Here is a 27,586-nt window from a genome sequence, read left to right on the forward strand (position 1 = left end):
AACAAAGTGACTTTAATTGACCTTTTAGTAGTTTGAAATATTATCATGTATAAGAAATGATAATATATAGAGAAATAAGTCTGTAAAATAACAGAAAATGTAATGGCAGATTATTACAAGGTTTTTGTAGCGTAATGTACAACACCAACCCTGACAATATATCACTTAAACTATTAAAAATGTTCATAAAAGTCACTTTTTCAGACTTTTCTAGATTAAAAGTTGCTGGAAGAAAGATGAAGATCCCATAATCCAATTTAAAAGCATAAAGAAATGGGGGAAAATTTAAAATTAAAACATAAAAAAAAAACACAAAAAAGTTTACATGATGTTACAGCTTGACGTTGTGTGGACGTTTCCACTATGACGTCTATTAGACGTTGGATTTTGGTTGCCATACCTGACGAATAAATGTCAGTATATGACGTCAATATGGCGTTGGATTTTGGTCACTTTCTAACACAACCTAAAATCAACTAAATATCAACGTTATGCTACTATGAAGTCTATCCGACGTTGAAATTTGGTTGCAATACCAGAACGTCAGTATTTGATGTCAACATGATGCTGGTTTAAGCTGTTGGCTTGATGTTAGATTTCTGTTGATTTTTGATGTTGAAAATTCAACTCTGCAGTTTAACAAAGTGACTTTAATTGACCTTTTAGTAGTTTGAAATATTATCATGTATAAGAGATGATAATATATAGAGAAATAAGTCTGTAAAATAACAGAAAATGTACTGGCAGATTATTACAAGGTTTTTGTAGCGTAATATACAACACCAACCCTGACAATATATCACTTTAAACTATTAAAAATGCTCATAAAAGTCACTTTTTCAGACTTTTCTAGATTAAAAGTTGCTGGAAGAAAGATTAAGATCGCATAATCCAATTTAAAAGCATAAAGAAATGGGGGAAAATTTAAAATAAAAACATTAAAAAAAAAAAACACAAAAAAGTTTACATGATGTTACAGCTTGACGTTGTGTTGACGTTTCCACTATGACGTCTATTAGACGTTGGATTTTGGTTGCCATACCTGACGAATAAATGTCAGTATATGACGTCAATATGGCGTTGGATTTTGGTCACTTTCTAACACAACCTAAAATCAACTAAATATCAACGTTATGCTACTATGAAGTCTATCCGACGTTGAATTTTGGTTGCAATTGACCTTATTCTAAAATGTGGAAGTGCGCCTGTTTTCGCGATTGTCTTAGAACTTCCGATTCAGTCGCCTATGGGAGAAATGACTAGGAATAATAAATGGCAGAAAATGGCCAAACTACTTGCTCAACAAACAAATGTTTGCATGACTACACAGACCAAGTAGCATAATATAATAAGAAAATATTAAATTGCAACATCAAGCAGCGTAACGAGCAGTTGTTAACGTCAAAAAATTAATGGAAGTGAATGTGACCGGAAGTCGCGAGACAAAAAGATTCAAATGGCAGCGCCCGCTCGACAGCTGAAAATAAGGTGAATACCAGAAGACTAAACGTCAGTATTTGATGTCAACATGACGCTGGTTTAAGCTGTTGGCTTGATGTTAGATTTCTGTTGATTTTTGATGTTGAAAATTCAACTCTGCAGTTTAACAAAGTGACTTTAATTGACCTTTTAGTAGTTTGAAATAATATCATGTATAAGAGATGATAATATAGAGAGAAATAAGTCTGTAAAATAACAGAAAATGTTCTGGCAGATTATTACAAGGTTTTTGTAGCGTAATGTACAACACCAACCCTGACAATATATCACTTTAAACTATTAAAAATGTTCATAAAAGTCACTTTTTCAGACTTTTCTAGATTAAAAGTTGCTGGAAGAAAGATGAAGATCCCATAATCCAATTTAAAAGCATAAAGAAATGGGGGAAAATTTAAAATTAAAACATAAAAAAAAAAACACAAAAAAGTTTACATGATGTTACAGCTTGACGTTGTGTGAACGTTTCCACTATGACGTCTATTAGACGTTGGATTTTGGTTGCCATACCTGACGAATAAATGTCACTATATGACGTCAATATGGCGTTGGATTTTGGTCACTTTCTAACACAACTTAAAATCAACTAAATATCAACGTTATGCTACTATGAAGTCTATCCGACGTTGAATTTTGGTTGCAATACCAGAAGACTAAACGTCAGTATTTGATGTCAACATGACGCTGGTTTAAGCTGTTGGCTTGATGTTAGATTTCTGTTGATTTTTGATGTTGAAAATTCAACTCTGCAGTTTAACAAAGTGACTTTAATTGACATTTTAGTAGTTTGAAATATTATCATGTATAAGAGATGATAATATAGAGAGAAATAAGTCTGTAAAATAACAGAAAATGTACTGGCAGATTATTACAAGGTTTTTGTAGCGTAATATACAACACCAACCCTGACAATATATCACTTTAAACTATTAAAACTGCTCATAAAAGTCACTTTTTCAGACTTTTCTAGATTAAAAGTTGCTGGAAGAAAGATGAAGATCCCATAATCCAATTTAAAAGCATAAAGAAATGGGGGAAAATTTAAAATAAAAACATTTTTAAAAAAACACGAAAAAGTTTACATGATGTTACAGCTTGACGTTGTGTGGACGTCTCCACTATGACGTCTATTAGACGTTGGATTTTGGTTGCCATACCTGACGAATAAATGTCAGTATATAACGTCAATATGGCGTTGGATTTTGGTCACTTTCTAACACAACCTAAAATCAACTAAATATCAACGTTATGCTACTATGAAGTCTATCCGACGTTGAAATTTGGTTGCAATACCAGAACGTCAGTATTTGATGTCAACATGACGCTGGTTTAAGCTGTTGGCTTGATGTTAGATTTCTGTTGATTTTTGATGTTGAAAATTCAACTCTGCAGTTTAACAAAGTGACTTTAATTGACCTTTTAGTAGTTTGAAATATTATCAAGTATAAGAGATGATAATATGGAGAGAAATAAGTCTGTAAAATAACAGAAAATGTTCTGGCAGATTATTACAAGGTTTTTGTAGCGTAATATACAACACCAACCCTGACAATATATCACTTTAAACTATTAAAAATGTTCATAAAAGTCACTTTTTCAGACTTTTCTAGATTAAAAGTTGCTGGAGGAAAGATTAAGATCACATAATGCAATTTAAAAGCATAAATAATTTTTTTTTAAATAAAAACATATATCAAAAAATACCAAAAAAGTTTCAGATGTTTTTTAAAGTGTGCACCAGAATAAATTAGATTTATTAATGATTGTGGCTCATAAGATGAGTTAAAGTGGTTTAGTTAACCTTCCTGTAGAAAATAAAACTAAATATTGTTTAAAGTTCAAAGTTTGCTGAGTACGTATTTATTTTCGTATTTTTATGGAGGTTGTACGCATTTAGGGTACAACTGGTGTCTTTCAGGTTCATTTTGGCTCTTTGACATTTTTACACCACAAAAACTACTGGCAGACTCAACAAACAGTCCGCAATATACAGTTGAAGTCAGAATTATTAGCCCCCCATTTTAATTTGTATTTCTTTTTTAAATTATTCACAAATGATGTTTAACAGAGCAAGGAAATTTTCACAGTATGTCTGATAATATTTTTTCTTCTGGAGAAAGTCTTATGTGTTTTATTTCGGCTAGAATAAAAGCAGTTTTTAATAATAAAAAAAAAATTAAGGTCAATATTATTAGCCCCTTTAAGCTATATATTTTTCCATTAGTCTACAGACCAAACTCTCGTTATACAATAACTTGTCTAATTACCCTAACCTGCCTAGTTAACTTAATTAACCTAGTTAAGCCTTTAAATGTCACTTTAAGCTGTATAGAAGTGTCTTGAAGAATATCTAGTCTAATATTATGTACTGTCATCATGGCAAAGATAAAATAAATCAGTTATTAGAAATGAGTTATTAAAACTATTATGATTAGAAATGTGTTAAAGAAATCTGCTCTCCATTCAACAGAAATTGGGGAAAAAATAAATAGGGTGGCGAATAAATCAGGAGGGCTGATAATTTGATTGTCTATTGAGGGTGATTGTCTATTCACTGATGTCGTGCTCTTCTCTCTTCATTAATTGCTTCAGCATTTCTCTCTTTCGCTTCCACATCTTTGGAATAACAGTGCTGTGTACTTTATCTCATCCATCAACATGAGTCCTATGGGATATAATGAAGACCACAACTCCCATGATTCCACACTCATTCATGCCATACACAAAATACACCTTTGTTTATTGTGAATACACGCCCTCTAGTGGCGAAAATTACACACTGTGCCCTAAATAGGCTGAATTGGGAGGAAAAACATTGATTTTAGTTGAACAAATTGTATACATTTCTTTTACATTTTAATATAAACACATCAATTAGAACATAAATTGTAAATAAGCCAAAGTACCATCTGATGCGACTCTTCATCCACCGGCATCATGACCCAATAAACTGCTTTACTCTCTCCATCTGCTTAATAGCTAATACTTTACATCCCACGTTGGGAAAACAAGACTATTATCTGATGATCGAAAGCGACTTACTGCCAAACTGATCACTTATTCATTTATATACAGGTGAAAACAAAATTGCTGGCTCTCCTAATCCTTTTTTAAATATTTCTCATGCTTAACAGAGCAAGTTTTCACAGTATTTTCTTCAAAAGAAATCTAATTCCTTAAAAATTTGGCTGGAATAAAAAAATTGTTTTAAAAAATATAAAAACGGCAAACACATGTCAGCTCAAAGCATGGCAGATTTGCTCCAAACTGCATTAATGGTTGCTGTATATTTCCACTCATTCATTCATCTCTATATTGAGGTTGAATTGTCTGTAAGCTCCGTTTGTAAGCCGGTTTCTCTGGATCTCCGCTTGTCCAGGATTAGCAACAGAGACCTTGAAGCCCTGATTCCTCAACACTGACTTTACCACAATGTAAAAGATTCTTGCTGCCAACAATTTTTGTTGAATTAAAGGTAATTGTAATCATCTCAACTTACAGCAGTCAAGCTGATGAAAAATAATGTAGGTGAAACCTGATTAACCCACCAATATTAGTTAAAGTAGAATACAAATATTTGTAAATTTGTGATATCGTGTTTTACAGTGTACTGCGATAAAGCAATCTGACATATTTACATTTTTATGGACACATTAACAGACACCAAAGATACTGTAAATGTCATTCAGCCATTTAATGTACACTCTGAACCAAAATGTGTGTAGATTACATTAGAGTTCTGTGAACAGTGTTGGGGAAAGTTACTTCAGAAAGTACTGCATTACCATATTGAGTTACTCCCCCAAAAAGTAACTAGTTGCATTACTTGGATACTTTTTATAGTAATTAATGCGTTTCGTTACTTTTGCGTTACTTTTTCTCACCTGGTATAACGCACTGTATATGTCTGTTTGTGATTCAAGGTCACTATCATAATTTTAATTTGGCAATTTATTTTTTTTAAAGCTAATTAATTTAACTAAAAAGTGACCCAGCAGGCACAGGAGGGTCAACATGATTGAAGTTGTACCCCAACGTCGTGGGGACATTGTTTGAAAATGCACACTGGGTTGATGTTGTTAACCTAACATCAGGCTGATGTCAATACCCAACGTCCAACCTAAAATCAATCAAGTATCAACATCTAGTGATGTTACAGCTTGACGTTGTGTGGATGTTACCACAATGACGTCTATCAGACGCGGGATTTTGATTGCCATACCTGACGAATAAATGTCAGTATCTGAGGTCAATATGATGTTGGATTTTGGTCACTTTCCAACACAGCCTAAAATCAACCAAATATCAACGTCTAATAAGGTTACAGCTTGATGTTGAGTGGATGTTTTCACTATGACGTCTATCAGATGTTGGATTTTGGTTGTCATACCTGACGACTAAATGTCAGTATTTGACGTCAATATGACGTTGGATTTTGGTTGCCATACCTGACGAATAAATGTCAGTATTTGATGTCAATATGACGTTGGATTTTGGTTGCCATACCTGACGAATAAATGTCAGTATTTGACGTCAATATGACGTTGGATTTAGGTTGCCATACCTGACGAATAAATGTCAGCATTTGACATCTATCAGACGTTGGATTTTGGTTGCCATACCTGACGAATAAATGTCAGTAGTTGACGTCAATATTACGTTGGATTTTGGTTCCCATACCTGACGACTAAATGTCAGTATTTGACGTCAATATGACGTTTGATTTTGGTTGCCATACCTGATGAATAAATGTCAGTATTTGACGTCAATATGACGTTGGATTTAGGTTGCCATACCTGACGAATAAATGTCAGTTTTTGACGTCAATATGACATTTGGTTTTGGTTGCCATACCTGACGAATAAATGTCAGTATTTGACGTCAATATGACGTTGGATTTTGGTTGCCATACCTGACGACTAAATGTCAGTATTTGACGTCAATATGACGTTTGATTTTGGTTGCCATACCTGATGAATAAATGTCAGTATTTGACGTCAATATGACGTTGGATTTAGGTTGCCATACCTGACGAATAAATGTCAGTATTTGACGTCAATATGACGTTGGATTTTGGTTGCCATACCTGACGAATAAATGTCAGTTTTTGACGTCAATATGACGTTTGGTTTTGGTTGCCATACCTGACGAATAAATGTCAGTATTTGACGTCAATATGACGTTGGATTTTGGTTGCCATACCTGACGAATAAATGTCAGTATTTGATGTCAATATGACGTTGGATTTTGGTTGCCATACCTGACGAATAAATGTCAGTATTTGACGTCAATATGACGTTGGATTTAGGTTGCCATACCTGACGAATAAATGTCAGTAGTTGACGTCAATATTACGTTGGATTTTGGTTCCCATACCTGACGACTAAATGTCAGTATTTGACGTCAATATGACGTTGGATTTTGGTTGCCATACCTGACTAATAAATGTCAGTATTTGACGTCAATATGACGTTGGATTTTGGTTGCCATACCTGACCAATAAATGTCAGTATTTGACGTCAATATGACGTTGGATTTTGGTTGCCATACCTGACGAATAAATGTCAGTATTTGACGTCAATATGACGTTAGATTTTGGTTGCCATACCTGATGAATAAATGTCAGTATTTGACGTCAATATGACGTTGGATTTTGGTTGCCATACCTGACGAATAAATGTCAGTATTTGACGTCAATATGACGTTGGATTTAGGTTGCCATACCTGACGAATAAATGTCAGCATTTGACATCTATCAGACGTTGGATTTTGGTTGCCATACCTGACGAATAAATGTCAGTAGTTGATGTCAATATTACGTTGGATATTGGTTGCCATACCTGACGACTAAATGTCAGTATTTGATGTCAATATGACGTTTGATTTTGGTTGCCATACCTGACGAATAAATGTCAGTATTTGACGTCAATATGACGTTGGATTTAGGTTGCCATACCTGACGAATAAATGTCAGTATTTGACGTCAATATGACGTTGGATTTTGGTTGCCATACCTGACGAATAAATGTCAGTATTTGACGTCAATATGACGTTGGATTTTGGTTGCCATACCTGACGAATAAATGTCAGTATTTGACATCAATATGACATTTTATTTTGGTTGCCATACCTGACGAATAAATGTCAGTATTTGACGTCAATATGACGTTGGACTTGGTCAGTTTCCAACACAACCTAAAATCAACCAAATATCAATGTCTAATGATGTTACAGCTTGACGTTGTGTGGATGTTGAACTATGACATCTATCAGATGTTGGATTTTGGTTGCCATACCTGACGAATAAATGTCAGTATTTGCCATCAATATGACGTTGGATTTTGGTCACTTTTTCAGCACAACCTAAAATCAACCAAATTTCAACATCTAACAATGTTACAACTTGACGTTTGGACGTTGCTACTATGACGTCTATCAGATGTTGAATTTTGGTTGCAATACAGTATTTGATGTCATCATGACGCTGGTTTAAGATGTTGGCTTGGCTTTTGGTCACTTTTCAACACAACCTAAAATCAACCAAATATCAACGCTTGATGTTATATGTCAGTATTTGACGTCAATATGACGTTGGATTTTGGTCACTTTCCAACACAACCTAAAATCAACAAAATATCAACGTCATTTGATGCCATTATTGGTCGTCAAAACTTTGTCCTTAGACGCTGTCTAGACATTGAATTTTGGTCACCTGACGTCATGACCTAAATTTAAAATAATATTAATGTCTTATGAGTGTGCCTGCTGGGAAAAAAATGCATTACTTGTTACTTAGAAAAGTAATATTACCGCAATACTTGTAATGCTTTACCCCAATATTGTCTATGAATAAAACATTCTAGTATTCTGACTGTTCACATTCGTAACCCCTGTGAAGCGAGTGCAAGTGTGTTTAAATGAAAGTCAGCTGTCCCGGATGTGGGAGAGTGACAGCTCGTGATATCCATGACCCATAATCCTCCTTGCTGATCAGGTTTAGCTCAATTACTGAAGCTTTAGTGTTTGGGGCTCTCCGGAAACATCCAGAAGCCAAGTGTCATTAGAGAAAGTAAGTCTCAATAACAGTGTTATAACACATGACAAGATTTATTGACACGTATTGATAGCTGTTTGTTGACGTGAGGTTGCGCACATGTGGATATTTAGTTGAATATTACCTCGTAAACAATTGTTTAACAATACTTTAACCACTCCCCACATGAAAGAAATACTCATTTGTGGTAAATACTAGCTATAGTGTTTTTGAACCATACAATAGTTGAATTAATCCGTTGTGGTAATTCATTGTTGCCATGGTAACACAACAGCATAAAATGTAAACAAATTACTCAATACTATAGTTGTATAACTATATAGATTATTTTACACTACAACACATTTTTATAAAAAACATTTCCATATAAATAAATAAATACTGGTAAATATCCTGAAGAAATTGAGTCTCAGTACAGCCAAAGTCCCTGTAAGGCTGTTGTCTTTGGTACAGCTCAAGGGGGAAAGCGGTTCTCTAGATGGAGCCATGGGGCGCCCTCTACAGGAAAACTCCTCTGTGTCGCAGTCTATGTGAGAGAGTTACAAGTAAAGTCAGACAAAAAAGTCAGAACAGCAAACATTTGCCAACACACTTCCTGAAACACTGCGCACACTCAGAGTCATTTCTGCGAGTCAGTTCTTTTAAAGAGCCGGTTCAGGTTCAAATGTATGAACGACTCCGCGAATCTTTTACGTCATGACGCCTTAACTGCAGCTCATTTAGATTTTTTATTTAAAAAGAGAAAGTGTGGCATATTTTATGTCTTGGTGAAGTTATTGTAACCCCCCTAAATGTTTAATTTTTTTTTATAATTCTTATTGCATTCATCAAACATAACTGATATAATCTTTTTTGACATTTTATTTATCCAGTTATATCGTAAACAAAAGCGGTTTATCTATCAAGTCATTAAATAAATTATAATAAATGTAAAAAAAAACGTATATCTATATAAGTTATTTATTTGGCACGTGGTGTTTTCTCTTTCGCGGAATTGTTGCTAGAAGGGATGCAGCTGCGGAGGTTAACGAGAATTGTTTATATATATATATTTATATATATATATATATATATATATATATATATATATATATATATATATATATATATATATATATATATATATATATATATATATATATATATTCAATTATCAATTAATTGTATTTTATTAACATCTACCCATACCTTAAAACCAACCATCGCAGTAATGTAAAAACAGTAATTATACCAAGCATACTCACATTATTTATTCAATTACCCCTTCAATTGTATTTTATTACCGTCTAACTCTAAACTCAACCTTCTCAGTAATTAAAAAAAATATTAATTGTTGTTGCATAGTGTCAAAAAGTATGCTATATTGATGTATACGCAGCTGTATCACACAGCTTTACCCATTCACTGAGCCGATGTAGTGATTCATTCAAAAGATTCGACTCATAAGAACGAGTCGTTCACGATCCCTGGGAAGCAAATAATAATACACTTCCGCCATCCTGAGCTATGGCTGCTGCAACCCGCAAGAAAGCACTGAGATTTTTCTCTCAGTTCGGAGCTTTTATTCTGACCCGGTTCGGCTTCTGGAACTGCTTCGCCATGTTGATGCTGTTCGCGGAGCGCGCCGACGTCAAACGGTTCGTCAGTGTTTGATAGAAACCAAATAAACAGCTCGCAGTATAAACGCATGTTATGTGCATTTATTTAACTAGTGAATGCTATTAATAATGAAAGTACTTGTGTGTTATCAAGATTTATGCGTGTGTGTTCATGTATCATCGCGTTTAGTAACATATTTCACGCTTGCTTGTTAAGTTTCATTCAAATAATCATCAAACACTGCCATACGATAGCATTTAAAGGGGCAGTTCACCCTCAAATGAAAACGTACCTCACTATTTACTATTGAGGTAACGTTGAAACCAGGTTTCATATTCGCTTATTCTGACTTACACATTCTTAATATAATTTAAGAAAACGATTATTTGCGAATTTTTAGTGGAATCATATTAGCAACCAATGACTATCAAAGTACAACATTGTTTACAGTCAATTAAATAGTGCTAATCTTGTTTTATAGTCATAATTACAGGTAATTTTGAACCGAATATAGATTGAGGTAAAGTTGGTTTTATATTCGCACATTCATTCATTTAACTGTGTCTGTAATGTTTACCACGCTACTTTAAATATGCAGTCTGAAATGGCATTTAAGTATGACTTCAAAACAAGATTAGCACTATTTATTTGACTGTGAACAATGTTGTACTTTGATAGTCATTGGCTGCTAATATGATTTCCCTATTTACAATTAACAAAGAATACTTCTTTGAAATTATATTATTAAGGAGAATGTATGAATATCCGAATATAAAACCAACTTTACCTCAATCTAATATAGTGTGGTAAACAATATAGCTGTCATGTGACTGTTCAAAAATGAACAAATGTGTGAATATAAAAGCAACTTTAACTGTACCTCAATCTATTGTTGTTCTATCAATCTACGAGTTTCTTTATTTTGTTGAGCACTGAAAAAGATATTTTGAAGAAAAAGAAAACTAAAAACCTGTAACCATTGACTTCCATAGTAGGAAAAACAAATACTATGGAAGTCAATGTTTCCAGCTTTCTTCAGTATATCTTGCTTTGTATTTAACAGAACGAAGAAACCTGGTTTGGAACAAGTCGAGGGTGAGTAAATGATTGTTTGGGTGAACTATCACTTTAAATTCAATTCATAGACTAGCATACAATGATATTTAAAGTACACTTAATATCAAAACTAGCTATATTGATTTTGTCAGCTCACATTGCTAGTTTTGTGATGAACAATTGATCTATACAAGTCATTAAGAAAAACAAACAATAGTTGGCCCTTCTAATACTTGATTAAAATCTGAAAATGCACTTGCTGTTTCTTTTAATTCAAATTCTCAGATTAGGTCTGAGGTAGTGGGTGTGGCTAACACGCTTAACCACACCCCCCTCGTGCTGTCAGTTTTGACACGATCAGAAATGGTGAGCAGGAGGAGTCTGTCAGGCTGTAATAACTCTTCCCAAACCATTTTCTCCATCTTTCCCAAATTAAATGCCTTCTTCAGTACATCCAATCAGCTCACAGCAGAAAAAAACAAGCCACGCCCACTGTTTTCTCATTTAATATTCCGTTTCTCTAGAAACTGCATCACTATACAAAATAAAAACAGTCGCAGCCTCCAGTTCATGCAGACTTTAAAGTCGGAAAATCTTACTTGCACTTAAATAAATTCTCTCTGTTTCATTGTCGTTTAAGGAAGCCAGACATCCAGGTGCCCTACCTGTACATAGATCTGGGAGCTGCAGTGCTGTGTGCCAGTTTCATGTCGTTTGGTGTGAAGAGAAGATGGTTCGCGCTGGCAGCTGCCATTCATCTGGCCCTCAGCACCTATGTGTCCTATGTGGGAGGGCAAGTCCATTATGGAGACTGGCTGAAGGTAAAACAGAGTCTGATTTAAAGAGACAGAACATATCCAAAGATGACAATTCCATAATCATTTACTCAACTTTCACTTATTTTGCTGAACACAAAAGAAGATATACTGAGGAATGTTGGGGAAAAAAATAGCCATTGGCTGCGTCCGAAACCGCATACTTCCATACTATATAGTACGCGAGCCGAGTAGTATGTCCGAATTCATAGGCTGCATCCGAAACCGCCTACTACTCAGTAGGTACTGCATTTGAATTTTAAACGTACTACTCGGCCGTTAAAAAAGTACATTTTATACAGTGTGAATGTGAAAAGTGTGAATAGAATTCGGATGTACTACATCCGCCATTTTGACATAGTCATGTGACGCACCTGCGTAATTTGCGTTGCTTCACTCCCATTCATGAATTCCCTCGCGGGGCATTATGGGATAGCGCAGCGTGCATGGGATGCACACTCCAGAATCTCGCCGGAGGTAGTAAGTCATCCGGGTACTTCTCGCATACTGATTTTCGAATTCTATGAATTCGGACATACTACTCGGCTCGCGTACTGTATAGTATGGAAGTATGCGGTTTCGGACACAGCCATAGAATTCGAAAATCAGTATGCGAGAAGTACCCGGATGACTTACTACTCCCGGCGAGATTCTGGAGTGTGCATCCCATGCACGCTGCACTATCCCATGATGCCCCTCGAGCGAATTCATGAATAGGAGTAAAGCGACGCAATTTACGCAGGTAGGTCACATGACCATGACAAAATGGCGGATGTAGTACGTCCGAATTCCATTCATACTTTTCACGTTCATACTGCATCGAACATACTTTTCTAACGGCCGAGTAGTACGTTTAAATTCAAATGCAGCACCTACTGAGTAGTAGGCGATTTCGGACGCAGCTATTAAATTTATGAGCTGTTTATTAAGTGAAGTTTATTTATAAACTAATTTCGAGAGGAGCACGTGCTTATGATTGCTAGCACCTGGTCCACATTAGCTAATGCTGATTCACCAATCAGACGACTCCTTAAGCACTATAAATAACCAGAGTATCTTACCTCAACCATCTTCGTCTTGAAGAATCCCCCCTTCCACCCCTACTCCTCCCATTTCCTTGTCAGGGCAGCACGGAGGCCTAGTGGTTAGCACCACGGTCGCACAGCAAGAATGCAACCGGCTCGGACTCTACCTGGCCAGGTCGGCGTTTCTGTGCGGAGTTTGCATGTTCTCCTCGTGTTTGCGTGGGTTTTCACCGGGCTCTCCGGTTTCCTCCGACAGACCAAAAACATGTAACACAAGAAAATTGACAGCATAGACACTTCACAGCATCAATCTACTTCCAACATTATCAAGCAGGGGAGTACTCGAGACTTACCTGAACTCTGACTTCCGTCTCGCCCTGCAATAGGGGGAGCCCCGGGCTCGAGGATATCACGAGTTCAGGGCTCTCTCCCTGGACAGCATGCCAAACAAGCTTTATAATCAGTCATCAGCTAAGGGTGAACTCTTGAATAGTAGTTAAGGTAGTAGTTGGGTTTAGCATTTAGCTAGAATTAGACATGTAGAATAAATCATATTTTATAGCTACTAATAAACGCACATCATAATAGTACGATGCGATTCTGGATTAACATCTTTGTTGATCAAGGAACATCGTTTTTGTTGGAAAATACAAATCCATACCTATTCCCTAGCCTAAACCCAGCCATACCTGTAAATCATGGTTGATTATCTGTTTGTTCCTGACCACCACAGGTACGGATGTACTCCCGAGCAATGGCCATCATCGGAGGCTTTCTGATTCTGTCCAGCGGAGCGGGAGAGGTTTACAGACAGAAACCCCGCACACGCTCACTGCAGTCCACCGGACAGGTCTTCCTGGGCATTTACTTGATATGTATGGTGAGTTTGCCATTTTATCACCATTTAATACCAGTCTGCTTTCAGTGATCTGCTCACAAATGGTCATCTTAGGGTGCTTTCACACCTACACTTTTGTTTCGGAACGTATCTCGTTTGCCCAGTTAGCGCGGTTCGATTGGCATATGTGAACAGGGCAATCTCGCTCTGTTCCGCGCCAAAGTAATCGCTCCGAGATCGCTTGAATGAGGTGGTCTCGGCTCGATTGAAACGAACCCTGGAGCGGTTCGATTGCAGTGAGAAAGCGATCCGATCCGAGCGCGCTTATATCACAGTGTTTTATGGATATGTAATAGGCATACGGCGATATGAAGAGAGAATTATAAGTAGGGCGGGAAGTTTCGCGAGTCTCCGGATGCCCGCAAACGAGTGATGATCTCCCGGTAATCTCGCGTCTCCCTCCCGGTCATCAAATAGGCTACGTCGCGCACCCTTCTCACCCCTCCCCACCGCATCTCTCCTTAGACACATCGCGCGCGCACCCTGTCAATCACCACCAAACCACCACCTCTCCTGACAGCTGAGCGGGACTCTGCAAAATAAACCCTGACACTCTGACCAATGTGAGGAGAGTTTACTCACACGTGACTTGTTTTAGCTCTTTTGGTCCGATTAGAAACTTTGCAATGTGAAAGCGAACCGCTCCAAGAGCAAAGAGCAACAATGTAACAATTTTAATCTCTGTTTCGGAACAACTGAATCGATTCACAGGTGTGAAAGCACCCTAAGACAGGGGTTCCCAAACTTTTCAGCCCGCGACCCCCAAAATGACAATGCCAGTGACTCGTGACCCCCAATATTCTCTGAGGTGGTGGTTATAAATATAGAAACCTTGTATGCAATGACGCGCACACACACCAATAGACCCAAGTCTATTCTTTGTTTTGTTTTTTTATGTATGTCAGTGCTGTAAATGGGCAAGAAAGTTTAACCTGGTGTTACGAAATCTGCTGCATCTGACAGTATTGCTGTGTCTTTAGTATAATGTAATTACCCGAGAAGTCGCAATCCAATAGAACTAGTAACTATAAGCTAGTAGGTTCAGTAGGTTATTTATAAAATACAGTAAGTCTTAAGGTTTAATAAAAATTAATTGATTTTTGAAAATCACCAGGCGACCCCCCCCTTCATTGTCCCGCGACCCCTCGGGGGGTCCCGACCCCCACTTTGAGAACCTCTGATCTAAGACGTATTATTGTTTCCACATGGTATTAACATGTTCATATTATGTCATTACTTAGTTTTGTATACTTGCAGGTCGATTTTAAGAAAATAGAGAAAAAAATAATAAGTATAAATCAAATGGTGTAAAATTAGATAATAATATTAATTAGCAAATTATTGTTAATAATAACAACTTATAATAAAGATAACTATATAGTTTTGTAAGGTAAAAAAATAAAAGGGGGTCCCTTGGATTTGTTATAGCCCCAGGGCCCAATGTGTTTTAAATCCGGCCTTACTTCTTGGAATTAATTTCTAAAAAACATGTAATACATTGTACATATACTCATTTATCGTACATCTTTTCATAGCTAATACAACCTGTATATAATGTTCATAGTACATCCATCTGTAGTGTAACTATGAAGTTGAATCTAATATAATTTAATAACATTAGCTATTTTTTTTGGCGTAAAATTTCTATTTCAGAAATGTTTTTTTTATTTCCACGACATCACTGCAGAACAACAGCATAAACTATTTTGTCAATAATAACCTCAGGTACTGATGTGCTTTATTCAGTGTTAAATGCTACCAAAGAATCAGAATCAGAATCAGCTTTATCGCCAGGTATGTTCACACATATGAGGAATTTGTTTTCATAGAAGCTTCTACAGAATTAAGGCTGATTTATACTTCTCCGTCAAACGCCGGCGTATGCTACGGCGCAGACGCATAGCCATTCGCCATGGCCGTCGCTGACGTGCACCTCTCAAAAATTGTAACTACATGTCGCAACGACGCGTAGCGCAAGCTCTGTGATTGGTTGGCTCGGTAGCGCTGACGAGTCTAGGCGGGACCGAGAGCCGTGCTAATGGCGCGAGCGATTGTTTACATGTGTGGAGTCCCGTGAAGGAGCTCCGGATGGAAAGTTTTGTTCTGTGTTTACCTCATAGTTAAAGTTGTTGCACATCCGCCAGTTCCTGCCTCAAAGTTTGAGCCACTTGGGTCATGCCGGTCACTTGACGCAGAAGTATAAACCAGGCTTTACAAAGACAGGACAAAAAACAGATAATAAACATATTTTAAAAATAGAAGCAAGTAGTGATTGCAAATATACAGATTAGCAAGTGTATGTAGAGCTATATTACTTTATACAACAGTCCTGTCTGGTTCTCGAATCTGATTGGCTGATAGCCGTGATATATTTAAGTAATATCAGCACCCGTACAGCCTCTTTACCCCTTGTGTATCACTTCGCCCACAAACAGCCAGCAACAAAGCAGACACTACAGATCTGAAGTTTAAAAGATGCTTGCTCGGCTGTTTAACTGTCAGCTTAGGCTTTGAATCCAACGCGGAAGAAAGTAGTTCCTCATACAAAAGGGTTTTAGACACTCTCCATGTCTGATTTTGTTTTTAAAATACACAATTATGCCGTCAAACTGTTGTATAAACACAATATCACACTTGTAGCAGTGCGATATGGCTGTATATCGGCACTGGTGGGGGCACTAAGGCACTCGTCCTGTGGCCTCGTGTCAACGCACGCCTCCCACCAGTGCTGATATACAACCATATCGCACTGCTACAAGTGTGATATTGCTCATATAGACAGTGTTATATGTGCAGCTGTTATGTGCACGTTGGCATGTAAAGTGTGTTGTTAAATAAGTATATATTTGTATAAAAGTGAATAGCAAGTAGTGATGTTGGCTCCACAAGTACTATCATCAAATGTTCATGAGATGGATTGCCTGAGGGAAGAAACTGTTTCTGTGTCGGGCTGGTCTTGTGCACAGTGCTCTAATGTCAACCAGAAGGTAAAAGTTCAGAGGCAGTGTGCTGGGTGTGAGGGGTCCAGAGTGATTTTGGCAGTCCTTCTGCTCGCTCTGGATAAGTTCAGTTCTTGGAGAGTAGGGAGGGTTGTACCAATGATCCACTTAGCAGTCCGAACTATTCAACGTAGTCTTCGAAGGTCAGATTTGGTAGCTGAGCTAAACCAGACAGTTACTGACGTGCAGATGACTGATTCAGAGATGCACCTAAATACTATTTTACATTACATTTATTACTGAAAGCAGCAGCAGATGTTGACTCGATGCAAACCAACAACATTAGTCACTCAGTAGCCTATTAATAATGTTGAAGAGGTTTAATATGAATGAATTAAAAGCCTTCACCATTTCAGTGGGAGTGCAGTAGCTGGTAATTAAATGTGTCTGTCATGTCGTGACGCCTTTGGTGCAGACAGCCATATTGCTTGTCGCTGTAATCGTCACATGTTGTCAGGACACAGTGTTAGAAGTATATGCATTACATATAATACAGTAGGCGGTGTTGTGTTGCCATTACCTCTATTATTCCTCCTCCAGGTGTACTCGCTGCAGCACAGTAAGGAGGACCGGCTGGCCTATCTGGACCACATTCCCGGAGGAGAGCTGACTGTTCAGCTGCTGGTGCTGGTGTTCGGTGTGCTGGCGCTCGCATACCTGTCTGGATGTTACGTGCGCGTGGCTTCACAGATCCTGGCTGTCCTCTTACCGCTGGTCATCCTCTTCATCGACGGTAACTTCGGTTATTGGCACCGCAGCTGCCGTGTGGAGTTCTGGAACCAGATGAAGCTCATCGGGCAGAACGTGGGCATCTTCGGAGCCGTGCTCATTTTGGCCACCGACAGCTAAACATGCGTGAAAGATCTCCGTACAAGGACAAACGGTGAGCTCGTGCGTGTCTCAGGGGATCATTTTGATGACGTTAATGCTCTGAACATTCAAAGGTGCAGAGGATGCAATTCTCAGCTCGCTTTTTGGAGTATCAGATCGCGAGCGTAAAGTCTTCTGAAGGCTGTTTACATTACATTTTGTTTGCTTTTTTTATTATGCGTTATTTAAAAGAACGACTACAAGTCTTAATAGTTAAAGTTGAATGCTGATTTAAAGGGGTAGTTCACGCACAAATGGAAAGTTGCTCATTATTTATTCACCCACAAGTCGTTTCCATTCATTTTGAGTTTATTTTTTTCTGTTGAACATAAAAGAAGATATTTTGAAGAATGCTGAAATCCTGTAACCATTGACTTCTGTAGTAGGAAAAAGCAAATGCTATGGAAGTCAATGGTTGCAACTTTTTTTAAAATATCTTTTCGCATTTAACAGATAAAAGAAACACGGGTTTGAAACAAGTAAAAGATGACAAAACTGTAATTTTTGCGTGAACTATCCCTATTAAGGGAACAACAATGAGTGTTAATAGGTAAAATAAAGTTGAATGCTGATTTAAAGGGGTAGTTCACGCACAAATGGAAATTTGCTCATTATTTATTCACCCACAAGTCGTTTCCATTCATTTTGAGTTTATTTTTTTCTGTTGAACACAAAAGAAGATAATTTGAAGAATGCTAAAATCCTGTAACCATTGACTTCTGTAGTAGGAAAACACTTGCCATGGGAGTCAGTGGTTGCAGCTTTCTTCAAAATATCTTTTTTTGTTCAGCAGATGAAAGAAACACAAGTTTGAAACATGTAAATGATGACAGAAGTGTAATTTTTGGGTGAACTATCCCTATTAAGGGGACGACGATGAGTCTTACCAGTTAAATTAAAGTTGAATGCTTAAAGGTATAGTTCACGGAAAAATGGAAATTTGCTTATTATTTATTCACCCTCCAGTAATTTCCATTCATTTTGAGTTTATTTTGTTTTCTGTTGAACACAAAAGAAGATGATTTGAAGAATGCTGAAATCCTGTAACCATTGACTTCTATAGTAGAAAAAAACAAATACTATGGAAGTCATTAGTTACAGGTTTTCAGCTTTCTTCAAAACATCTTATTTTCTGTTCAACAGATGAAAGAAACACGGGTTTGAAACAAGTAAGTGATGACAGAATTGTTATTTTTGGATGAACTATCCCTATTAAGGAGACGACGGTGAGTCTTAATAGTTGAAGTTGAATGCTGATTTAAAGGGGTAGTTCACACACAAATGGAAATTTGCTCATTATTTATTCACCCTCAAGTCGTTTCCATTCAATTTGAGTTTATTTTATTTTTGTTGAACACAAAAGAAGATAATTTGAAGAATGCTGAAATCCTGTAACCATTGACTTCTGTAGTAGGAAAACACATGCTATGGAAGTCAGTGGTTGCAGCTTTCTTCAATATATCCTCTTTTGTGTTCAACAGATAAATGAAACAGGTTTGAAATAAGTAAATGATGACAGAATTTTTTTTTTTTTGGGTGAACTATCCCTATTAAGTGGACAACGATGAGTCTTAATAGTTAAATTAAAGTTGAATGCTGATTTAAAGGGGTAGTTCACACACAAATGGAAATTTGCTCATTATTTATTCACCCACATGTCGTTTTCATTCATTTTGAGTTTATTTTTTTCTGTTGAACACAAAAGAAGATATTTTGAAAAATGCTGAAATCCTGTAACCATTGACTTGTAGGAAAACAAATACTATGGAAGTCAATGGTTGCAGCTTTCTTCAAAATATCTTCTTTTGTGTTCAACAGATAAAAGAAACACAAGTTTGAAACAAGTAAATGATGACAGAAGTGTAATTTTTGGGTGAACTATCCCTATTAAGGGGACGACGATGAGTTTTACCAGTTAAATTAAAGTTGAATGCTTAAAGGTATAGTTCACGGAAAAATGGAAATTTGCTTATTATTTATTCACCCTCAAGTAATTTCCATTCATTTTGAGTTTATTTTTTCTGTTGAACACAAAAGAAGATAATTTGAAGAATGCTGAAATCCTGTAACCATTGACTTGTATAGTAGGAAAACACATGCTATGGAAGTCAGTGGTTGCAGCTTTCTTCAAAATATCCTCTTTTGTGTTCAAAAGATAAATGAAACAGGTTTGAAACAAGTACATGATGACAGAATTGTAATTTTTTTGTGAACTATCCCTATAATGGGGACGACGATGAGCAGCGTTAATAGTTAAATTAAAGTTGAATGCTGATTTAAAAAGGTAGTTCACGTACAAATGGAAATTTGCTCATTATTTATTCGTTTCCATTCAATTTGAGTTTATTTTTTTCCGTTGAACACAAAAGAAGATAATTTGAAGAATGCTGAAATCCTGTAACCATTGACTTCTGTAGTAGGAAAACAAATACTATGGAAGTCAATGGTTGCAACTTTTTTTAAAATATCTTTTCGTGTGTTCAACAGATGAAAGAAACCCATAAAGGGTTGAAACAAGTAAATGATGACAGAATTGTAATTTTTGGGTGAACTATCCCTATTAAAGGGAGTTTGTAAACATTATTTCATGTTTTTCAGCTATGTTACAGACATTTCTCATGACACTGCATTTTTTTGCTGCTTGTAATAATTTTGCATTCCTGATACAACTTCTGTAAAAGCGTCACAATGTCAAATAAAATCGTTTTGTATGCAATCTACAAAAACTCCTATTTATATATACATGATACAGTATCTGTCATGTAAAATGGTTGACAAATATGATGCCACCGTTTATATTTTCATCCGTTAAATATTTAGAATAGATAGATTTAATAGATATATTTAAATTAATACTGAGTATTAACTAATGTAATGTAACTTGGATGATGCAACGGCAGCCACCGGACAACGGGGCCAGTGCGCTCACCGCACACCAGCTATTGGTGGAGTGGAGAGACAGTGATAGAGCCAATTCAGTGGATGGGTATGATTGGGAGGCCTTGACGAGTAAGGGTCAATAGAGAGAATTTGTCTTGCTACACCCCTACTCTCTGTACAAGAAGTGCCATGGGATTTTTAATGACCACAGAGATAGGGCTGCTCGATTATGGGAAAAATCATAATCACGATTATATTTTGGTCATAATTGTAATCACGATTATTTAAAACGATTATCAGTTGAAGTCAAAATTATTAGCGCTCCTGTGAATTTATTTTTAATTATAAATGTTTCCCAAATGATGTTTAACAGGGTTTTTTCACAGTATTTCCTAAAATATTTTTTCCTTCTGGAGAAAGACTTTTGTTTTATTTCAGCTAGAATAAAAGCAGGTTTGATTATTTTGAAACCTATTTTAATAGCTCGATATTATTAGCCCCTTTAAGCAGTATATATGTTTGATTGTGTGCAGAAGAAACTACTGTTATTCAATGACTTGTCTATTTACCCTAATTAAGCCTTTGAATGTCACTTTAAGCTGAGTATCTTGAAAAACATCTAGTAAATTATAATGTGCTGTCATCGTAGCAAAGATGAAAGTAATCAGTTATTAGAAATGAGTTATTAAATCTGTTGTTTAAACTGTGCTTTAAGCATCTTCACTGTATTTTTTGATTTTATTATTGATTAATAATGAAAACAGTCGGCAGCAGCAGGAATACCGCACGCTGTCTTTTTAAGAATAGTGTGGCTCTGATATGGTTTCTCTTTCTCGTGTCTTTTGATTCTCAACTTGTTTGTTTATTACACAAAAGGGGGTTAATATAAATAATCACTAAACACCACGCTCTGACACAAATGTGCATGTATTTGACTATTAAAGTGCTCACATTAAGATCGCGTTAGATGTGTGTGTGCTCTGCAGTCCGAGGCCAAGCGCGCGCAGAAACACACACATGCTACCTGTCCGAGGCTAAGCACAGCGCGCGCACACACAACCGCACGTGTTCTTTTGCGATTTTAAAAATATGAATGATGCGCATCCCGTGCTGCAAAAGTTACATTACAGCGCATGCTTTTAGTCATTTTCACATGGAACTGAGCTTTGCAGATGCAAAGAGTTTTCACACGTGTACAACTGGAAAGGGGGCGGTACGTGATGGAATAATCGTTTATCTCGATTAATGGTTTTTCATAATCGTTAAAAGCCAAAATCGAAATCGGGTTTTCGATTAATTGCACAGCCCTACACAGAGAGTCAGGACCTCGGTTTAACATGCCATCCGAAAGACGGCGCCCACTGACAGTATAGTGTCCCCTTCACTTTTACTGGGGCATTAGCACTCACACAGACTGCAGGTTGAGCGCCCCCTGCTGGCCTCACAAACACCACTTCCAACAGCAACCTAGTTTTCCCATGAGGTCACCTACAGCCTTGCTTAGCTTCAGTGAGTAACCGGTCTCAAATGATTAAAAATATCAAAGTGAAACTTGCTTTATATATAGCTCTGAGGACTAAATAGTACATTATTTCTAACATTCCGGTACACAAAGTAACACTGAATAAAATTACAGCTGATGCCGAAAGGTCAGGCCGTGTACTCCAGATATTGAGTTTCAAAGTGTAAACAAACCTGGCCTATAATGCGTCATTCAGCTTCAGTTCACTAACAAACACTCTTGAACTGTGAAATGCAATCTCATGTTCGATTTCCTCCAGGACAATTTTGGTATAATTAATGAGAGCTTCTTAAAATAGAGCAGCCAACATGTCTCTAAAACAAGCCTAGCTGACCACCTAAATAATAATTTTTGCATAATTTACAGATTTTAAACTTTGAAAAGCTAGAAGGGTTCAAAAATAAATAAGTTATCAAACATTGAGAAAGTCCAATTAATGTTTTAACTATATTATTACATTAAAACATTTTACAGAACTAAACAGTCAGTGACAGCAGCAGTTATATAAAAAAAAAATAGTAATAACAACCAGTAAATAAAAACAAATTGCAAAAAGACACACACAGTTGAAGTCAGAATTATTAGCCCCCTTTTGAAGTTTTTTTCTTTTTTAAATATTTCCCAAATGATGTGTAACAGGGCAAGGACATTTTCACAGTGTGTCTGATAATATATTTTTTCTGGAGAAAGTCTTATTTGTTTAATTTCGGGTAGAATAAAAACACTTTTACATTTTTTTAAACACCATTTTAAGGTTTAAATTATTAGCCCCTTTAAGCTATTTTTTTTCTGATACAGAACAAACCATCATTACAATAACTTGCCTAATTACCCTAACCTGCCTACCTAACCTAGTTAAGCCTTTAAATGTCACTTTAAGCTGTATAGAAGTGTCTTAAAAATATCTAGTCAAATATTATTTACTGTCATCATGACAAAAATAAAATAAATCAGTTATTAGAGATGAGTTATTTAAACTATTATGATTAGAAATGTGCTGAAAAAAAAAATCTGCTCTCCGTTAAACAGAAATTGAGGAGAAAAATAAACAGGGGGGCGAATAATTCTGACTTCAACTGTACATCAGTTCCGACTTTCAAAGGACACTGCTGGCAATACTGTGTCCTGTTGCCATGTTCAGATCCATAGTAACAGGTGGCCATCTTTGTTTAAAAATATCCAATTTCAATTGAAGTTAGGCATTCATATATTTCATTCTATATATTGATTAAGTTTTTCTATCCACTGTGCTATTGTTGGAGGTTGTGGCTTCATCCAATTTATTCTTATAGTCTTTCTTGCACTTAGTAGTATAGTAAATATCTCTGGTTTTTATTATATACAACCTGGGAGTTCACCTGTGGTAAATTCCGTTGATTGGACATGATTTAAAAAGGCATACACCTGTCTATATAAGGTCTCAGGGTTGACAGTGCATGTCACAGCACAAACCAAGCATGAAGACAAAGGAATTGTCTGTAGATCTCCGAGACAGGATTGTCTCGAGGCACAAGGCTGGGGAAGGTTACAGAAAAAGTTCTGCTGCTCTGAAAGTTCCAATGAGCACAGCGGCCTCCATCATCCGTAAGTGGAAAATGTTTGGAACCACCAGGACTCCTCCTAGAGCTGGCCGGCCATCTAAGCTGAGTGATCGGGGAAGAAGGGCCTTAGTCAGGGAGGTGATCGATAACCCGATGGTCACTCTGTTTGAGCTCCCGCCTTCTTCTGTGGAGAGGAGGAGAACCTTACAGAAGGACAACCATCTGTGCAGCAATCCACCAATCAGGCCTGTATGGTAGAGTGGCCAGACTGAAGCCTCTCCCCGCCTGGAGTTTGCCAAAAGGCATCTGAAGGACTCTCAGACCATAAGAAACTAATTTCTCTGGTCTGATGAGATTAAAATTGAACTCTTTGGAGTGAATGCCAGGTGTTACGTTTGGAGAACAGCAGGCAGCGCTCATCACCAGGCTAACAGCATCCCTACAGTGAAGCATGCTGGTGGCAGCATCATGCTGTGGGGATGTTTTTCAGCAGCAGGAACTGGAAGACTAGTCAGGATAGAGGGAAAGATGAATGCAGCAATGTACAGAGACATCCTGAATGAAGACCTGCTTCAGAGTGCTCTTGGCCTCAGACTCGATGGTTTATCTTCTAGCAGGACAATAACCCAAAGCACACTGCCAAAATATCAATAGAGTGTCTTCACAACAACTCTGTGAATGTCGTTGAGTGGCTCAGCCAGAGCCCAGACCTAAATCTTATTGAACATCTCTGGAGAGATCTGAAAATAGCTGTACACCGTCACTTCCCATCCAACCTGATAGAGCTTGAGAGGTACTGCAAAGAGGAATTCCCAAAGACAGGTGTATTAAGCTTGTGGCATCATATTTAAGAAAACTTGAGGCTGTAATCACTGCCAAAGATGCATCAACAAAGTATTGAGCAAAGGCTGTGAATACTGATGTACTTGTGATTTTTCAGGTTTTTTTATTTTTAATAAATTAGCAACAATTTCAAAAACTCGTATTTTGTATTGTGTGTAAAATATTGAGGAAATAAATTCATTTAATTCATTTTGCAATAAGTCTGTAACATAAACAAATGTGGAAAAAGTGAAGCGCTATGAATACTTTCCAGATGCACAGTAAGCAGTCACTTTGTAAGAACAACACACTTTGTCTCCTGCGTTCTTCATTTACGGGCCTCCCAAGGCATGGGATCACTTCCTTGCCTTTCCACGTTCATCTTCTGCTTCTTCCGCTTGCGTTCCGCCATAACCAGCGCCGCCACCACAGTGACCATCACAGTCCCGGTGATCACCAACACCGTGGCTGTTTCCGCGACACACAGCTGACTGTGCATCAAACCCAAAGACGCTCCAGCCAACAACAGCGGCGAATGGCATGTAATATTCATATAATCGTCAACATGGAGGTGCTTGACGCGTAGTATCTTACTGAACACCCGATGCAGCTCGCAGTCACAAATCCAGGGGTTTTCCGACATCTGCAGATGCGTGCTAGGCGTCTGAAGGTTTAGGAAAGTCTTGAACTTCAAGCTCCTTAATTGATTTGCTTCTAAATTCAGGATGGTAAGAGTCTGAAGTGGAGCCAGAGCTTCTGCGTCGATCCTGGAGATGTTATTGTGGGCTAGTATAAGAAGGCTTAGACCCTGCTGCATGGTCAGGAGTCCTCCTTGGAGAACCGACAGCTGATTCCAGGCTAGATTCAGATGGCGTAGCATGGTGAGTCCACGAAACGCACCCACTTCAATGATCTGGATGTGGTTGTGACTGAGATCCAAGCGCTCCAGACTTTCGAGCTCCTTCAGGGAGTGTTTCTCGAGACGCTCCAGAGAGTTGTGAGACATCTTGAGGTCTTTAATGGAGGTCAGACCATGAGAGAACTCTGGTGGAAGGACACGGAGATTGTTGTAAGACAGATCCAACTTTTCTAGGAAGTTCAGAGAGGAAAGAGCCTGGAGGAGAGATGAAGGACATTGACTTTAATGAGAATGCATTTCCTGTTCACATTTGATGGTGTAATGCTGGGTGGTGCTAGAAGGGATACAGCTGTGGCCTGGATGTAAACGAGAATTATTGATATTATTTATTAAATTGCCCATTAAATTGTGTTTTATTAATGTCTACCCCAACCCAAGCCCTCACACTAATGTAGAAACACTAATTATACAGAGTATTATTGATATTATTTATTAAATTGCCCATTAAATTGTGTTTTATTAATGTCTACCCCAACCCTAGCCCTCATACTAATGTAGAAACACTAGTTATACAGAGTATTATTGATATTATTTATTAAACTGCCCATTAAATTGTGTTTTATTAATAACTACCCCAACCCAAGCCCTCACACTAATGTAGGAACACTAATTATACAGAGTATTATTAATATTATTTATTAAATTACCCAATAAATTGTGTTTTATTAATGTCTACCACAAACCAAACCTCACACTAATGTAGAAACACTACTTATACAGAGTATTATTGATATTATTTATTAAATTGCCCATTAAATTGTGTTTTATTAATGTCTACCCCAACCCAAGCCCTCATACTAATGTAGAAACAGTAATTATACAGAGTATTATTGATATTATTTATTAAATTGCCCATTAAATTGTGTTTTATTAATAACTACCCCAAACCAAACCTCACACTAATGTAGGAACACTAATTATACAGAGTATTATTGATATTATTTATTAAATTGCCCATTAAATTGTGTTTTATTAATGTCTACCCCAATCCAAACCTCACACTAATGTAGAAACACTACTTATACAGAGTATTATTGATATTATTTATTAAATTGCCCATTAAATTCTGTTTTATTAATGTCTACCCCAACCCTAGCCTTCACACTAAGGTAGAAACAGTAATTAAACAGAGTATTATTCATATTATTTATTCAATTACTCATTAAATTGTTTTTTATTAATGTCCACCCTCTACTACAACTCTAAACCCAACCATCTGTAATGCAAAAACAGTGGCTGTGTCCGAAACCGCATACTTCCATACTATATAGTACGCTAAAATCAGTATGCGAGCTGAGTAGTGTGTCCGAATTCATAGAATTAGAAAATCAGTATGCGAGAAGGGCCCGGATGACTTACTACCTCCGGTAAGATTCTGGAGTGCGCATCCCATGCACGCTGCGCTATCCCATAATGCCCCACGAGAGAAATCATGAATGGAAGTGAAGCGACGCAACTGACGCAGGTAGGTCACGTGACCATGACAAAATGGCGAATGTAGTACGTCCGAATTCCATTCATACTTTTCACATTCATACTGTATAGAACATACTTTTCTATCGTTCGAGTAGTACATTTAAATTCAAATACAGTACCTACTGAGTAGTAGGCGGTTTCGGACGCAGCCAGTAATTATACAGAGTATTATTGATCTTATTTATTAAATTACTTAATAAATTATATTTTATTAACGTCTAACAGTAATGTAAAAATATTCATTATTGTTGTACAATTTAGTTTAAAAAAAATAATGCTATATTGATGCGAGTATCCGCACTTGTATCCCATAGACTTCCCCGTAATGCTGGTAGCTGGCACCCATTGACTTCTATAGTAGTTTCCTATGAATGTCAATGAGCAACCAGCATTCTTCAAAATATCTTCTTTTGCGTTCAACATTAAAAAGTCTGGTTTAAAACCCACATGGGGGAAAAAGAAACGATGAAGTAATTTTAACTTATGTCAAAATACCCCTTTCGTAACTTTTTGATTTAGTGGCTAATTCGTATTAATTCGTACAATCTAATTCGTATAATTTAGTACGATTTGCTCATCACCCAATGACGGTTGGGGTTAGGTGCCACGCCTC

The 27,586-nt window shown here is 37.0% G+C and overlaps 2 protein-coding genes and 1 long non-coding RNA gene across 13 annotated transcripts in view; 1 reads left to right on the forward strand and 2 right to left on the reverse strand.

Annotated features, from left to right (window-relative positions):
* Nucleotides 1–3,756: 3,756 nt before the first annotated feature.
* On the reverse strand, nt 3,757–9,166 carry LOC141376738 (uncharacterized). The gene is made up of 4 exons (XR_012387783.1): nt 7,280–9,166; nt 6,642–7,221; nt 6,352–6,583; nt 3,757–6,003 (listed from the first exon to the last, which is right to left on the reverse strand). It is a non-coding gene; the product is annotated as an uncharacterized lncRNA (long non-coding RNA).
* On the forward strand, nt 8,377–20,539 carry tmem101 (transmembrane protein 101). 7 transcript variants are annotated; one of them, XR_012387687.1, is made up of 5 exons: nt 8,392–8,566; nt 11,847–12,027; nt 13,780–13,926; nt 17,484–18,713; nt 19,054–20,539. XR_012387687.1 is itself a non-coding variant. In XM_073917869.1 (4 exons), exons 2-4 carry the CDS (start codon nt 11,914–11,916, stop codon nt 17,790–17,792), a joined length of 570 nt encoding a protein of 189 aa, XP_073773970.1. In that variant the 5' UTR covers nt 8,377–8,566; nt 11,847–11,913; the 3' UTR covers nt 17,793–20,539. The 7 variants fall into 7 exon arrangements, 3 of the variants coding, with proteins under 3 accessions (XP_073773970.1, NP_001314814.1, XP_073773971.1); XR_012387686.1 differs by having other exon boundaries at nt 8,438–8,566; nt 17,484–18,807; nt 18,915–20,539; XR_012387684.1 differs by lacking the exon at nt 8,392–8,566 and adding an exon at nt 10,037–10,188 and having other exon boundaries at nt 17,484–18,807; nt 18,915–20,539.
* A 4,187-nt stretch (nt 20,540–24,726) lies between these two features.
* Nucleotides 24,727–27,586, reverse strand: part of LOC108191691 (uncharacterized) — an 11,871-nt gene continuing 9,011 nt past the window's right edge. For 3 of the 5 annotated variants that reach the window (XM_073918069.1, XM_021480206.3, XM_073918070.1), the window contains exon 3: nt 24,727–25,692. In XM_073918069.1, the coding sequence (XP_073774170.1) occupies nt 24,907–25,692 (786 nt within the window). In that variant the 3' untranslated portion in view covers nt 24,727–24,906. Of the gene's footprint in view, nt 26,289–26,390; nt 26,454–26,492; nt 26,514–27,586 lie in introns of those variants that run through there. The other 2 variants (XM_073918071.1, XM_073918072.1) reach the window with 2 other exon arrangements.

Source organism: Danio rerio, chromosome 12 (assembly GCF_049306965.1).
Source record: "Danio rerio strain Tuebingen ecotype United States chromosome 12, GRCz12tu, whole genome shotgun sequence".
NCBI classification, from domain to species: Eukaryota; Metazoa; Chordata; class Actinopteri; order Cypriniformes; family Danionidae; genus Danio; species Danio rerio.